This window comes from Numida meleagris, chromosome 3 (genome assembly GCF_002078875.1).
Source record: "Numida meleagris isolate 19003 breed g44 Domestic line chromosome 3, NumMel1.0, whole genome shotgun sequence".
NCBI lineage: Eukaryota > Metazoa > Chordata > Aves > Galliformes > Numididae > Numida > Numida meleagris.
The window spans coordinates 80,055,252-80,068,956 of record NC_034411.1 but is presented as its reverse complement, the minus strand read 5'-3'; the positions used below and the strand labels follow the sequence as shown (position 1 = coordinate 80,068,956).

General features: G+C 35.8%; 1 protein-coding gene across 1 annotated transcript in view; it reads left to right on the top strand.

The window, feature by feature from the left end:
- The window catches only part of MEI4 (meiotic double-stranded break formation protein 4), a 76,140-nt gene extending 66,062 nt beyond the window's left edge, over window positions 1–10,078 (top strand). Inside the window, exon 5 of the mRNA XM_021393156.1 lies at window positions 8,658–10,078. Coding sequence (XP_021248831.1) covers window positions 8,658–8,909 — 252 coding nt within the window. The 3' untranslated portion in view covers window positions 8,910–10,078. The remainder of the gene's footprint in view (window positions 1–8,657) is intronic.

Genomic DNA, 13,705 nt, shown 5'->3' with positions numbered 1-13,705 from the left:
CCCCCCGCATTCCAGATTTATAGGGCCAGTGTTTAACTGCATACTGTTGCTTTCCAGCAGAGGTTCTGCTCTGACACTCACAAATTGCAAACTGCTACTCTGAAGCTTTTAAAACCTGTCTTTTTATACTTCTGTACTGCTGTAGCATTTACAAATTAGTAAATAAAATACATGCAAATTTCTAGAAAACTACCGGTCTGGGATTTTCCAAGAGAGCATGATGTGAAATTAATAGAAGAGTAAATTTGCAGGTGAAACCATATTTGTATACAGTCATACCATGTTCTAGGCAAAGGAGTAGTTGCTTCTAAAATTAAGCTTTACAGCATGTATGCAGTCTTATGGATAAACTATGGTGTGCTCTTCATATTTCATATTGTGCATGATATTCAAGTAAATATTTTGCTTCTATAATTTCTCACAATTTTAAGCTGAATAAGTAACACCATTTTCATATGATTGAATCTTAATAGCCTATCCAATATTCTACGTATGTATTTCACAAAATTTGTATATATTAAATAAGTAGCATTATTTGTCTGTTGTCTCTAATTTTCATGAAATTACAATACCCTACCATGCCTTTCATGTCTTCTAGTTAAAATTCTGCCTTTGACAGTATACTGTGAAAGTTTGAAGGAGGTTTTGGGTTTTGGTGACATAATTCTAGTGTAACACTGGTGTTTTATGCAGATGCTTGAATCTTACAGAGCTACATGAGGAGAGAGTGATAGCATCAATTAAGACATAAGGAAAAACAGAATTTGAAATCCCATTGAAAAAAAGATCAAAAATGCTTGTAAGGTTGTTTTGTTTACTGTAAGTTTAAATAAGGAATTGTAGGTGGTGTGAATTTTGCACTGAAAGAGCATGCAAATCAGTTTGAACTTTCTTGGCAGGTTGATGTGGGTAATGGGGATTATCATTACTGGGAACGCTGTTAGGGAAATATGCATTTCAAAAACAAAACGAAAAGCAATTAAAGAGAAATACTATTCATCTAAAGACTGAATCCTGAGGCATGGCAATTTGTAAGGTAATTACCTTTTAACAAAAGACGGTTGTGTTAAAATCAGAACAAAAATATTTCCTGTAGAGTCTTTCATGTGTGCCTGCCTTAAATATTTTAGAGATGCTTGTCAGCACATTATTTAAACACTAAACAGCAATTAGAGATACCCTCTGTTATCCTACTGTGTGCTTACTGATATGATGCCTGTTGTTGGTTTTGTACATTTCAGTGTTCCACATAGTAGTTATTCATATGCTTGTAGAACATCCAGTTAAAAGTCTTTGGTTTTTTTTGAAGTAAAAAGCCCTATTATCCAAACATGCTTGAAGCATTCTGAAAAAAAGTTTGTGTTGTGCTTAGGACAAGAACACAGCAGTGAATAGACTGAATAGGCATTTATCAGAGGAAAAGCAACATGTCAGGAACAGAGTTCACTGTTAGAGTTGATCTTCGTACGATGAGAAGGAGGTAGTATCGCTATTGAGGAAGCAATTCAGTCATTCTTGAAAGATATTTACTATAGTCTCTGACTCAGAGGCTGGGTAAAATGTTGATTTTACACCTGATGATGTATTAGAAGAGAATATTTTCAACTAGGATGGTGAATTTATTCGCTGAAAAAGTCAATTTTTCAACGTTACCTTAGCAACCATACAGAATTTACTGTATGCTGATCACTTGAACGGTAGAGTTTCCAGTCAGTCAATTTAGAAATTCTTTTGCTGAAAAGTATTGCTTTTAATTAAGTGACTTGATTTCGATAATACAGTTCTTAGGACAAATATGTTGTTGCTCTAAACCATTTGCAGTATTTTTAACATTTCTTCTATATGTAGCCAAAGTGAGCACAAAAAATAATTAAAAATTCTGTGGACTTAGATGTCTGTATTTAGTTTTCTGCTGCCTTGTTCTTTAGTCTCTTATCTCTACATGGGCCAACCCCTTCCATTTCCAGAATTCAAGATAACAAATCACGGGTTGCATTGAAATGCAGTGAGTAAAGAGACACTAAAACAGTAGGGAGCATTTTAAAGTAACGCACCTTAATTCTGATATTTTTGGGATGGAAAATGCCAAATACTGGAAATATGAATATTGTGCTATTTACAGTCTTGTCTCTGTCATCATTTGGTTGATTGTGTCACCTAATCGTAAAATAACAGGGTTTGTGAGCTGAATCTGTTATCGCAGGGCTTTGTTTTGATTACTGTTTAATGCAGATGTTCTTTTCCAAGTTTTCTCATACTGAAATATTTCTAAGTTCACCATTACGTTTTCATCAGAAATAAAGCATGGAGAACTTTCTTTTGCTCCAGACTGCTGGGCTGTATTTTATAAGGATATTGTTTTCACTTCCACACTTCTTACTTTGTTCATACTGTAGCTCAGTAGATCTGAAATTTAAAACCCTGAAAGTATGAAGAATTTTGACAGGAAACTTTCAAACTCTACTGTTCATTTACCAGAATCACAGAAATACTTCATTAGGCTGCTGGGAGGTTACTGTGCTTTTACTTGAACCATATTTTTCTGTTTTCTTTAGGGGAAAAGTCTTAGTGCTTCCTCTCATCTCTATTACAAACCAAACATATCTTCTAGATTAAAGCACTAACAAAAGCACTGGATTAGTTCACTACTAAAACAAGCAGTCCCAGGATTGTCTGTCTCTGGAAACATGTAAATCGTACTCAGACATTTTCTAACAGTCGTGCTGCACTTCGGAGAGGAGGTATTTTTATCTGTGCCACGTGGGATATCAACTTATGTTAGTTCTGTGGCCTCTTAGCCCACAAATCTGTATTTTCCTGCCACGAATTCAGGCTGCACATGTACCTGCCTATGCCAGCAGCCTTTTGCAAGGAACGGAGGAATACTGAAACTATTCACTGAGATGATGTGTTGGTTGGTGATAGACTGTTTTAATATACATACATGTTCTTTGCCTGTTCCTCACTGCTCTAAAGAATTTGTAGGCGCTTTGGTTCCATTCATCTGCATAAGGAGGGGACAGCTCATGGAAAGGTTCCTGCTGGAAATGGGTGGGCAGACTTGATTGTTCTGTCCTTGGTACTCGTTAAGTATGGAAATGATTGCAGTATGGCAGCTGGGCTGTAAATGCTGCAGCAAGCACTGCCTCTGCTTTGCCTGAAAGGCAGCATTAGCATAGCTTTAGCAGGCCGTGTTTGTTTTGATCTCCTCCTTGTTTTCCAGAAAAAAAAATGCACGTGAAAGAAGTACCAGCTTTTAGCACTTGATATTTTCCTGAAATTTGAAATAGGCAGAGACACCTCACTAACATACAAATTACAACTGCTGAATAGTAGAAGTTTGCCAAGGTATGGAAAAATTTCAAGAAAAAAAAAAAGAAAAAAAACTCTTACCAAATGGTGGATTGAGAAGGTTTGGGCAGGATGATTTTATGTTAAAATAACCATCTAATAGATATGTCACTTTCATCCCTTTTTTAAATATCAAAACTGTTGTATAAGCACTCATATTTCCAGATTGATTCAAATTTGTATGAGTGTTTTTGAAATCTGTTTGTATTTTATATTCTTCATATAGTATTTGTAGTTATTTGTTGTTATATACATTTAAGTTTAGTGTCTTCATAGGACTAGAAACCTTAGTTTCCATACTAGTTTCCATGAACATACTCCACATCTTTTCACCTTAAAATATATTTACATTTGTAGAGTGTGTATTGTCTTCACTGTGTAGGTGCTTTGAGGCATAAATGGAGTAAAAGTTACTTGCCTTCACTCAGAAGGCAGTATCAGTCTTATGATGCTGGTCCTTATACTGAGTTTTTAAATCCCCAGCATCCGCAAATGTCACCAGAACTGCAACACTCACTTTGGTTAGCTGTTAGCTTTCATTTAACTGGAACTTTATGAGAATACTCTCTGTCCTTACAGGACAGCTAAGCACTGATCATGTAATTCTCCTGTGCTTTGGCCCTCCTTTTTGCTGTTCTTATATCTGTCTTTTTGCATTTCCATCTCCTCCCAAATAACCCACCCCTAATTATATTTTCCTTATTGGTACTTACTTTGCTATATCTGCACCCAAATTTGGTGTTGCTGATGCTACAATCCAGATATCTGAGTGTTAACATTTGGATTGCTGACACAGTTGCTCATTTGTCCTTTTTACAGGATTGCTCTCTCCCCAAGGTCCCCAGTGCTCCCCTTCAGCTGTCTGTGATGTAGGTAGTTCCTTATCTTACTTCTTCGCCTAAAATCTGGCCATCCGTGACTTGTGTCAGTTTCTGCTCTTGCTACCTCTCATATCCCACAATTTGTTACGTGATATCCAGAAGTTTCCATGTCAGTTTTGGTTACTGTAACCTTGAGCCAAAGGGCTGAGTGGTCATTTGCCTTAAGAACTACAAGGAACAGCATCAGCAGGCTGGCACATGTTATCCTCTGCAAGGATGTTTTTCTGTTATTTCTGAAGTAGTAGTTTCAGCTGCTGATTTCCTGAATGCAAGTGTCTGTTGCATACAAAATAAAAACATTGCAGTCTTTACCTTCCCCTTCCAAATCTCATTTCCTACATGGAACTCACCCAGCTGAAAGCTACCTTGATGTGGAATAAATGTTAGATTTCAGCTCTGTGTTTTATTCAGAATGCAACTCTGTGAGCTAGCGGTGGTACAAAGCAGAGAGCACATGGCTATCAGCTCAGCAGACACGTGGAGCAGCTCACTCCTGAGAACAGCTGGGTTCTGCTCACTTGGATTGCTGCTCGTAGTAACTCATAGAATCACACAGAATATCCCTAGTTGAAAGGGATCAACAGCAGTCAAGTCCAATTCCTGACTCCACACAGGACCCCCCCCAAAATTCAAGCTTTATGTCTGAAAGCCTTGTCCGAACACCTCTTGAACTCTGGCAGTTTGGGGCTGTGCCCACTGGCCTGCTGAGCCCAGCCACTCCTGGGCCACTTGGAAGACTGTCAGTAAGACTGTCAGTTTTGTAGAAATCAATGTATGGGAAAAACGTAACACTGTTTACCTTAATCATTTTAATTAGCACTGTCTTGGGGGAAAAAAAAAAACGTATGTTGGAAAGAGGGAGAAATGCTTGTAGTTAGAAGGATAGTGGCAACTGTTAAGTGAGGAAAGAGGAAAGCTTTAAACTGTAGTAGCCAAAATGTTGGAAATAACTTTTAGAGAACTAAAATTACTCATCTAAAACTTGTAACATTTAAAGATGTTGGGTAATTACCTCAATTTTGCATCACTAGAAATGTGCACTGAGACTGCCAAATAGCTTAAGAACTCTAGAGAATAGTTTCAAAGCTAGTATTTACTCTTCTGTTTTTGTTTTATATTTATGTTACCAGGGCATTTAAGTAAATGTTACAAATGGGCATGAATTAATAAGGCAAGAAAACTAATATATTCTGCCATCATTTGGGATTTTTTTTTAACTGAGTCCTATCGAATAACCTAGCCTTTGGAAATGACATCTGCCATTCCGTGATGATTACTTGAATTACTTCTGTGTGTTTCCAGACTTATTTTTTTGTCCAATTTATTTCTGGAAATGCCAACTCCTAATATGTCTACTAAGACAGCAGTGGCTTGGAAGCTTATGCAGGGCCATCTGATAATATTTTGGCTGTTGCTTTGCAAAAAGGAAGTATAATAAAGGCCAGCATGAATACAGATTGACTTTTAGCATTCTGACTGCTATTATGGCCTGAATTTTGGAATATTTGCTTTTAACATACTACTACTGTTGTTTTTTTTCATGATAGTGTTGCAAATAAGACTAGTTATAGCATTTTTTCCATGCTTTCTGAGTATGTAGTAAAAATGTCTGCTGTTCCAGGTGGTTACTCTCTAATATGTGAGAAGATGGAGGAATTTATTGCAGCATTTGATTCATTTCCTCTGTTCTGCATTTGGTGATATATGAATTCTGATTAATAGATCGTCTAATGCAGCAAGAATATCCTCATGCTCCTGGTTTCCTTCTTGTGTAAAGCTCCGTCTTGTACAGTTAAAGTATTTTTAAAAATACTTTGAAAAGTGTTTTGGACTGTGAAGTCAGAATAAGAAAACAATTTCTAATGTAATTTGAAAACTGAAGTGTTTACAAAATGCACCTTGCTGTCAAGAAACATATTTCCAAATACTTGGTGAAGAAAAGAGGAAAACGTGGCCAGGATTGGTCTCATTTAAAAAACAAACAAACAAAATGGTTATCTTAAAATTCTTTCTGAAAAGCAAGATCAATATAAGACTTATTTGCTGTTGGTATGAATATACTTTGGAATTATCGTCCTTATAGAAGGTTTGCTTTATGGACATAGCTTCTGAACATTCCGGATAGATTAGCAGTGTTGGTGCATGTGTATGTCTGTGTACATGTGCATATGCTGCTACCCACTTAAATACATTGGTGAGCAAGGAGAAAAGTTTGTTACCTGGTTAACTATCAGTAGCTGTAAATGTACCTGTCTACTAATTCTATGGCATAAATTTATGTTGGTAGTAATCAGATCAATTAGTGCTACCAAAAAAAAAAAAAAAAATTGTTCAGATTATATTAAATGGGTTGGAAAGGTTTGTAAGCCTTGAACCAGAAATTGCTGTTGATTGATTTTTATTTTTTTTCCCCGGTATTATGGAAGTATTTTGAAGTGCATTCATCCCATGCAAAGCAATTACCTCAAAAAAGGCTTCCTCCTTGCTCTCAGAATTACCCTTTGTGTGGCTAAAATCATTTTCTTTCAGGGCAGTAGTATTTGTAGATGAAAGGCAATTAGTTACCTTGTGGTTTCTATTATACATAATCAATTAGATAGTTTACTAAGTTGCAATTAGTTGCACTTTTTGAGATCCACTGAAAGAAATACAATAGCTTAACTGCTTCAAAAACCCTAAGGTTATGGGGATAAGTGAAGTGGCATAATACGCTTTTCTAAAATATTTCCTGTTGATTACTCATATAAAAGGAAGAACCAAGTAAATTTCCAAGGCCTGTGCTTAAGACTTAGGCAAAGATTTTTGCTTGTAAAATTGTACTTCCAACATTCAAATTATAGGAGCTAAAAGCATTGAACTTCTATGTTTCTACATTTCTATTTTGCTGAGCAGAATCATACTTTACCACTGCAAGTTGTTTTTTTCTATAATATTTAATGAGATTAACATAATTTAATAAGCCATGAATGTTCCGTTACAGAAGGAAAGAAAATGTGTTTTCAGAATGTTAGTCATACAGTGATGACGTAGTGTCTTCTAGCATACAACAGCAAAGAATCACTTACATCGTGCAAATCATAGTTTAAAGGTTTTCTCTAATTATATAATTGGATTTAATTGGACTTCAAAAGTATGCAAGTACTTAATATTGTGCTTTTGTCTTTTTGCTGTCTGTTGTGGTAGCATGTCAATATTGAATTGCCATGGGGTTTTGAGCTGCAGGTTATTCTTACCAAGATCCAGAGAGACGTAAGTGGAATGTGCAAGGCTAGGGCTAATATTTTCAGTAATTAATTTGATTTTCAAGATGTCTAGAAAACTCAGAAAAATGACTCCACTACATCAAGAGTTTGCAGTAAGATGGCTGTGATGTCTTAGTGTTATCCCTGACATAGGAGCTTACCTGAAAACGTTACAGTGGGAGGCTTCAAACTTTGATTTTTGGATTGAAGAGCTACTAGCTCAGAATAACAAACAGTCCCCTGAACCACCATCTACCACAGAGGGTTATGTGGGGGATGTGCCTTACAAGGGGAAAGCAAAGTGCTGTCTCTTTGTTAGATTCTGGTGGAATCAAAAATCACTTACCTGGTCAATAGAAATAACTGTTATGTAATATATTTCATGCATATTGGGAAGTCTAGCAGTGTACTGTTTAGGGTGGTACTGATTTAATAGATCCATGTCAAAGCCTAGACCCAGTACAGCTTGGTACTACAGGCCCAAGGTACTACATTGGTTAGACATACTAGAGCTATTGGTCCGTTTTCTAAAATATATACTTCATTTTCTAGCAGGTTTGATTAACTTTGGAGTTTTGATCAATCAGCTGTTGTAATTGCAGCCTTTTTCAGAACAAGTTCATCTCATGATATTGATAGGTTTTACTGTTAAGCGAGACACAGAATTTAATTCCAAAGAGACAGCTCCAAAAGGTTTAAGATTCTATCTTATCAATTATTCCCTGTGTACAGCGGAGGCTGTAAAATCTTCAATTTGAAATTGCAGTTTCCAAATGCAGGACATGTGCGTTTATGCATTAGAATAAATTTTAAGTTTGACAAACTGACGCTTTCCCTTTGTAACTGACTCAGAACTGTAGTACTGAGTTGGATATTTTCTGTTGATATTGAGAATTCTGATGTTTTATTTACTTTCTAGCAGCATTATTTGAATAACGATTCTTCATACTAGAGATAATCTTTTTTACCTTTTTTGACTTCTCATTTGACTGTTTGATGGAGTGCTAGCTGTTTGGCTTCCCAAAGAAGAAAACTTTTCTTAGAAGTCATGTCTGAATAAATAGCCATTCTAATTATATAAATATTCAGATTTTAACATAATTCCTTAAACTATCATCTAAGATAATGAGCTTCAGAAGTATTATTGTACTGTGTTTATGCATCAGTTTTTCTTTATTCCCAGATCCAGGCCATGTATGACATTACCCAATATGAGAATATTTTTTCTTTGTTCATGATTCTGGAACAACTTCTTCACAGTGAGACAGAAGAAAGTAACATTTCAGACTCAGGCTGTGATGGAGAAGAGAAAATCAAATTTCTGAAGAACGTTGATCAAATTATTCTTCATCTTTCAGATGAATTCCCATTGTTTTCTTTATATTTATGGAGAGTGAGTGTTCTTTTGAACTCAGCTCAAATACAAATTGATTAAAACAAGCAACCTACTTTTGTGCAGTGTGTTGTTGTGAAACTGGATTGGAAGATGTTTGAGTTGGGCAGGAAAACTGTAGTTATTGGAAAATATTTATTTTAAAAGCTATACTATGCTTTAGTTTTCATAGGTAATTGAATTTATTTCCAATTTTAAATATGCGGAAATGTAATAATCCGAGCACTGTTTGTTTGTTTTTAATAAAGCTATTTCTTGTAATGGAAAACAATATATTGGTGTTTGCATACCCATTAAAATGGTAACAAAGAAAAATGTTTCAGTGCTTACTACAAGCACTATGAACTTTGAAGTCAAGAAATAATGAGAGTGTAGAGCTAGGCTTCTATATTAGGAAACTGTAAGTTGTGTAGCTTGTGTGTGCTTTAGAGACACTGGATGATTGGGCATATTGATAACATGAAATAAAAGACTGATCATCAGAAAACAAGTGGGACATGGTCAGTGTGATGCAGCAGAGATTGCTGTCTGATAATGAAATCAGAAATAATAATAAAAACATTTTAAACTTGGTAACATCAATATTCTTCTAGGATAGTCTTAGTTTTTTATTTAATCACAGTAACTATCTGACCAAAATAAAATCTGATGCTTAGTTTTACAACTTTCTTATGCTTGGCTTTACTTGTGTATACGTAAATATTAGGCCTAATTCACTCTGAATTGACTACTGATTTCAAATTAAATTTAACTCCTTCTGTGGTTGCTTTAAACCTTTTTGTTCAAAATTAATGAATAGTGATAAAATCCCCTTTGTATGCTTATGTACTGGTTTTTTTTTTACATTTTTATTTCTGTGCAACAGAATTATATTGATAGTAATTAAAAAAGTCACATGTTAATGGAAATAAAGCCTGTAAAAATGAGTTCAACAATAGTTTAACTGATCCAGAGCAGCTTTGATAAATCTGGGGAAGGAGGGTGCAAGTTTTATAATGATAGCATTATTTCTAGTAAATAAACATCATCTTAGTTTTGTTGTGTCTTCTAGTAGGGCATATTCATCAAAAATATAAAACATTTCTAGCATTTACCTTATTCTTTCCTTTGTATTTTTTTCAGATCCATTTTTTAATGTCCAAACATGGCTTTTTTTATTACAGTAATAATAATTTGTCTTGTTACTATTTATTTTGTTAGTTTGAATGCACTTAAGATAATAAACGTATTTTTCTACATAGATAAAAGATAGTAATATTTGCAAAACAAGTTACTTTGATGTTGAATTGGCTTCTGAAAGAGATTCTTATAATTGTTCATATACTGTCCAGCGTTGTTATGTTTCTTAAACTTAGTATTTAGTGTGTTCTATTGTAATGTTTAATTCTTTCTGTTAGCAAACTTTCAACAGAAATCTGTTTGATTTGCAAAAAGAATATTCACAGTAGAAAATCAGATAAGTTTTACCAGATTAAAGAAAATAGAAATAAATAAGGAAATAAATTTGGCAGCCACTCAGGAATTACTGTGCCTTTTTGCTTGTCTTACTAATTTTTGTTCGGACAGGGTTCTTCCTCCTCCTTGCACCATTCCTGTAATAACAATAAAGCATGATTACAAAAAGAGCAAAGAAAAGAATAAATTAAAGGGATCTGGTATCCATTTGATACAGGATGATTTGTGTAATATTTGGTCATTTTTATATTTAAAAAAATTCAAAAATGTTTTTCATAGAACTGATTCAAAACACAGGAGGATAATGGACTCTGAAAAAATGTGTATTGTTTCATTACTGCTGTTCTGAAAGGCTTCCTTCCTCGCAGAGCATTGCATCTTCTCACCAGCAAGCTTTCTAGGCCACTGGAAGAACAATGGATGTTTTGGGAAATTCGTGCATCATTCATAAGTTTTGAATCAAATTCTGACTTCAGACATTGTTTATGAAATCTTATCAGGTTGTGAAACAGTTTATTATGGAGTTGTGAAAATGTTGGGACAGGGTGTGAGTCCCCCTTGTAATACCGTTGTAGCAGTTCAGACAATTAATAGCAAAAGTATTATTAACCCCTGAGTTTTCCTAGTCCGTCTCATTGCAAAACTAAATAGTTGGTTAATCCATGTTAGTGAGCATATCTCAGCTTTGGTGGGAGCAATAACCTCTGCAACCATAATAGTTATTATATCATTGTCTTAAGTTTCCTGAAGAGGTTTTTTTCACCAGTGTGGGACTTGTCTCAATAGGAAGGTGGCACAGATGTAGACATGTAGATGTCTCCATGTAGCTGAGATGTCTAAGCTATGAAAAATTTACAACATAGAGCAATATTTTGTGGTGAGTCTCCAGCAAAGGAATGCAGCCCTTAAAGAAATCCTGTGTCACGTATGCTGTTTTCATGTAGTCATCTCTAATACCCTGGAGCATCTTTAGTAGCACTGTCACTAAATGGCTGCTTAGGAAAATGAGTCAAGCAGTGATGGTACTTAGATATGTAGCTAACTATGACAACAACATGCATTTCAGTGTCTTACTGTGAGGATTAAATCTTACCCTTGAGATATCTATGTATTTGAGAGTAGGAAAGCCTAGGTTTAAGTCCGTGCTCTTCAGACAGTTTCTTCTTTTGCCCAGCAACTGTAAGATGTGACTTAAGGAAACATCACTGTCTTTAGTTTTGAAATAAAATGTGATGACAGAGTCAGTTCCTATGTTTAGATTTTACAGGTATGTATTCTGAGGCAAGGATTTGCATCCCAGTTGGAGGAAACCCTTCTGCAATTTGGACTTACTCAACATCTTAAGTACTTACTAAGTAGGTATGTCAACGTCCAGCTTTTAAACATCTGGCCTCTGAAGAATCCCAAATCCAGAGAAAGTACATATGGTCTTTGCAGAATGGAGAATAATTGATGTCTCTAAAGAAAAGTCTAGAAGTCCCATGTGCTGAGCATAACATAGCCTAGGCTCAAAGAACAGGGAACTCTGAAAGAAGAAATTGGTCTGACCTGGTGTTTCCTGGGAATCTTCTACCTGAGTTAGCTGTACAGTTTTAGTATTAACAGTTCAACGTTTCTTTTATCATACTGATTTTCTCTTAATGAGTATGTGTACTTTAAAAATAGGCAAAATGCCAATGTTCTGAAAATGCAAACTATTCAGGCTTGTGTATAGATATATATTGATCTGGTCAAATTATATATATTATATTTTTTTGGTATGTATTATATATTTATATGGTCAAACTAGTGTTGTTTATTAATTAGTAGCCAAATAGTTGGTTAGTATTTAGTAATTTGTTAATTTGCCACATTCATAGCTATCCAGGTGACCATGGTTTTTTTTTTAACTGTCTGCATCTATTTTAAATAGAATCTTATGGTAGTGTGCTCATTTTATGAGTAGAAAAAATATGATACAAGGAAAGTAAATATTTATTGTTATTATTATTGCTGCTCCATTGACTGTTCCATTCACTAAAGAATTTTACATGTCTGCTAATAATGACAGTAATGGGTAGGATTTGAAGTGAACTATCTCAAGATGTTTTTGTAAGCTTAATTTGGAACCTTATAAAAGTATGTGTATGGTGTACTGATTTGAGATAGTTCTTGCTTATATTTGTTGGTAGTAGTAGAAATGAAATTTTATCCCATTTTAGTCCCGTAATAACATTTTGCTGTTGTTGTTACAGTTTTCTATGTGTCATTAACGTACATTTCACTGGGATACAACATTCAGCTTATGTTCAGATGATCTTAGGAGAATTTATGTTGAAAGGGTCAGTTGTGAGTTTAGACCAAGTTGCTTGTTGCTGGTTCAATATCCAGTATGGAACTGAAAACTCCAAAGGAAGAGACTGTACTGCCTCTCTGGGTAATCTTTTCAGCTTGACTGTCTTCATGGTAAAAAAAAAAAAAAAAGGTTTTGCTTACAAACAGTCTAAATCTGTTTTATGCTCAGTGTCTTTAGTCTTCCCACCATATAGAGCCTAGCTTTGTCACCTTCAATCTTCCTCATAGGACCTGGAAGCTGCTTTTAGGTCCTCCTAAGAATATCTCTTCCCCAGTCTGAACAAGCCTAGCTCCTTCAAGCTACCTCACAGGGCAGATGTTCCAACCTTGACCATCCTGGAGGTCCTCCACTGAACATGTTTCAATTTATCCTCTTTTTACTGGAGGGGCCCCAAATAGGCAGCAGCAGTCTGGATGTGAGGTAAGAAATGCTGTGCAGAGGTGAGTATTCCCTTCCCTTGAGCTGTGCTCCTACTGACACAGCCCGGGACGCTGCTGGCCCTCGATGCAGCCAAGGCAGCTCCAGGCTGACACTCAGCTTGCTGCCCACCAGGCCCTCAGGGCTGCTTCCCAGCTAGGCACTCCCAGCCTGTATCATTGCATAGGGCTTTTCTTTCCAGGTGAAACATCTTGCATTTGTCCTTGCTGAATTTCATAATCTCTGTCAGCACATTCATCCAGTCCATGTACGTACCTCTGATGGCAGCTTCACCTTCAAACACACTGATTGGGACTCCCAGTTTGATGCCATCTGCAAGTTTGTTGAGGATGCACTCATTACCTTCTCCAGGACAGCTCCTTTTGTGATAGTCCACTTGTGACAGGCATCCATGTACAACTTGTTAGAGGTTAACCCTTTAACTGCTGTGTGAGCTTGACCATCAAATCATTTTTAAACCCACCTGTTCTTTCATCCATCTAGACTGGAACATCCTAATTTAGATGTCCACAAATCCAGTGGACAGTTTATCCTAAAAGGTAATCAGTTTGGTGTGGTACTATTTACCTTCAGTAAATCCATGCTGCCTATTTCCAGTCACCTCTTTCTC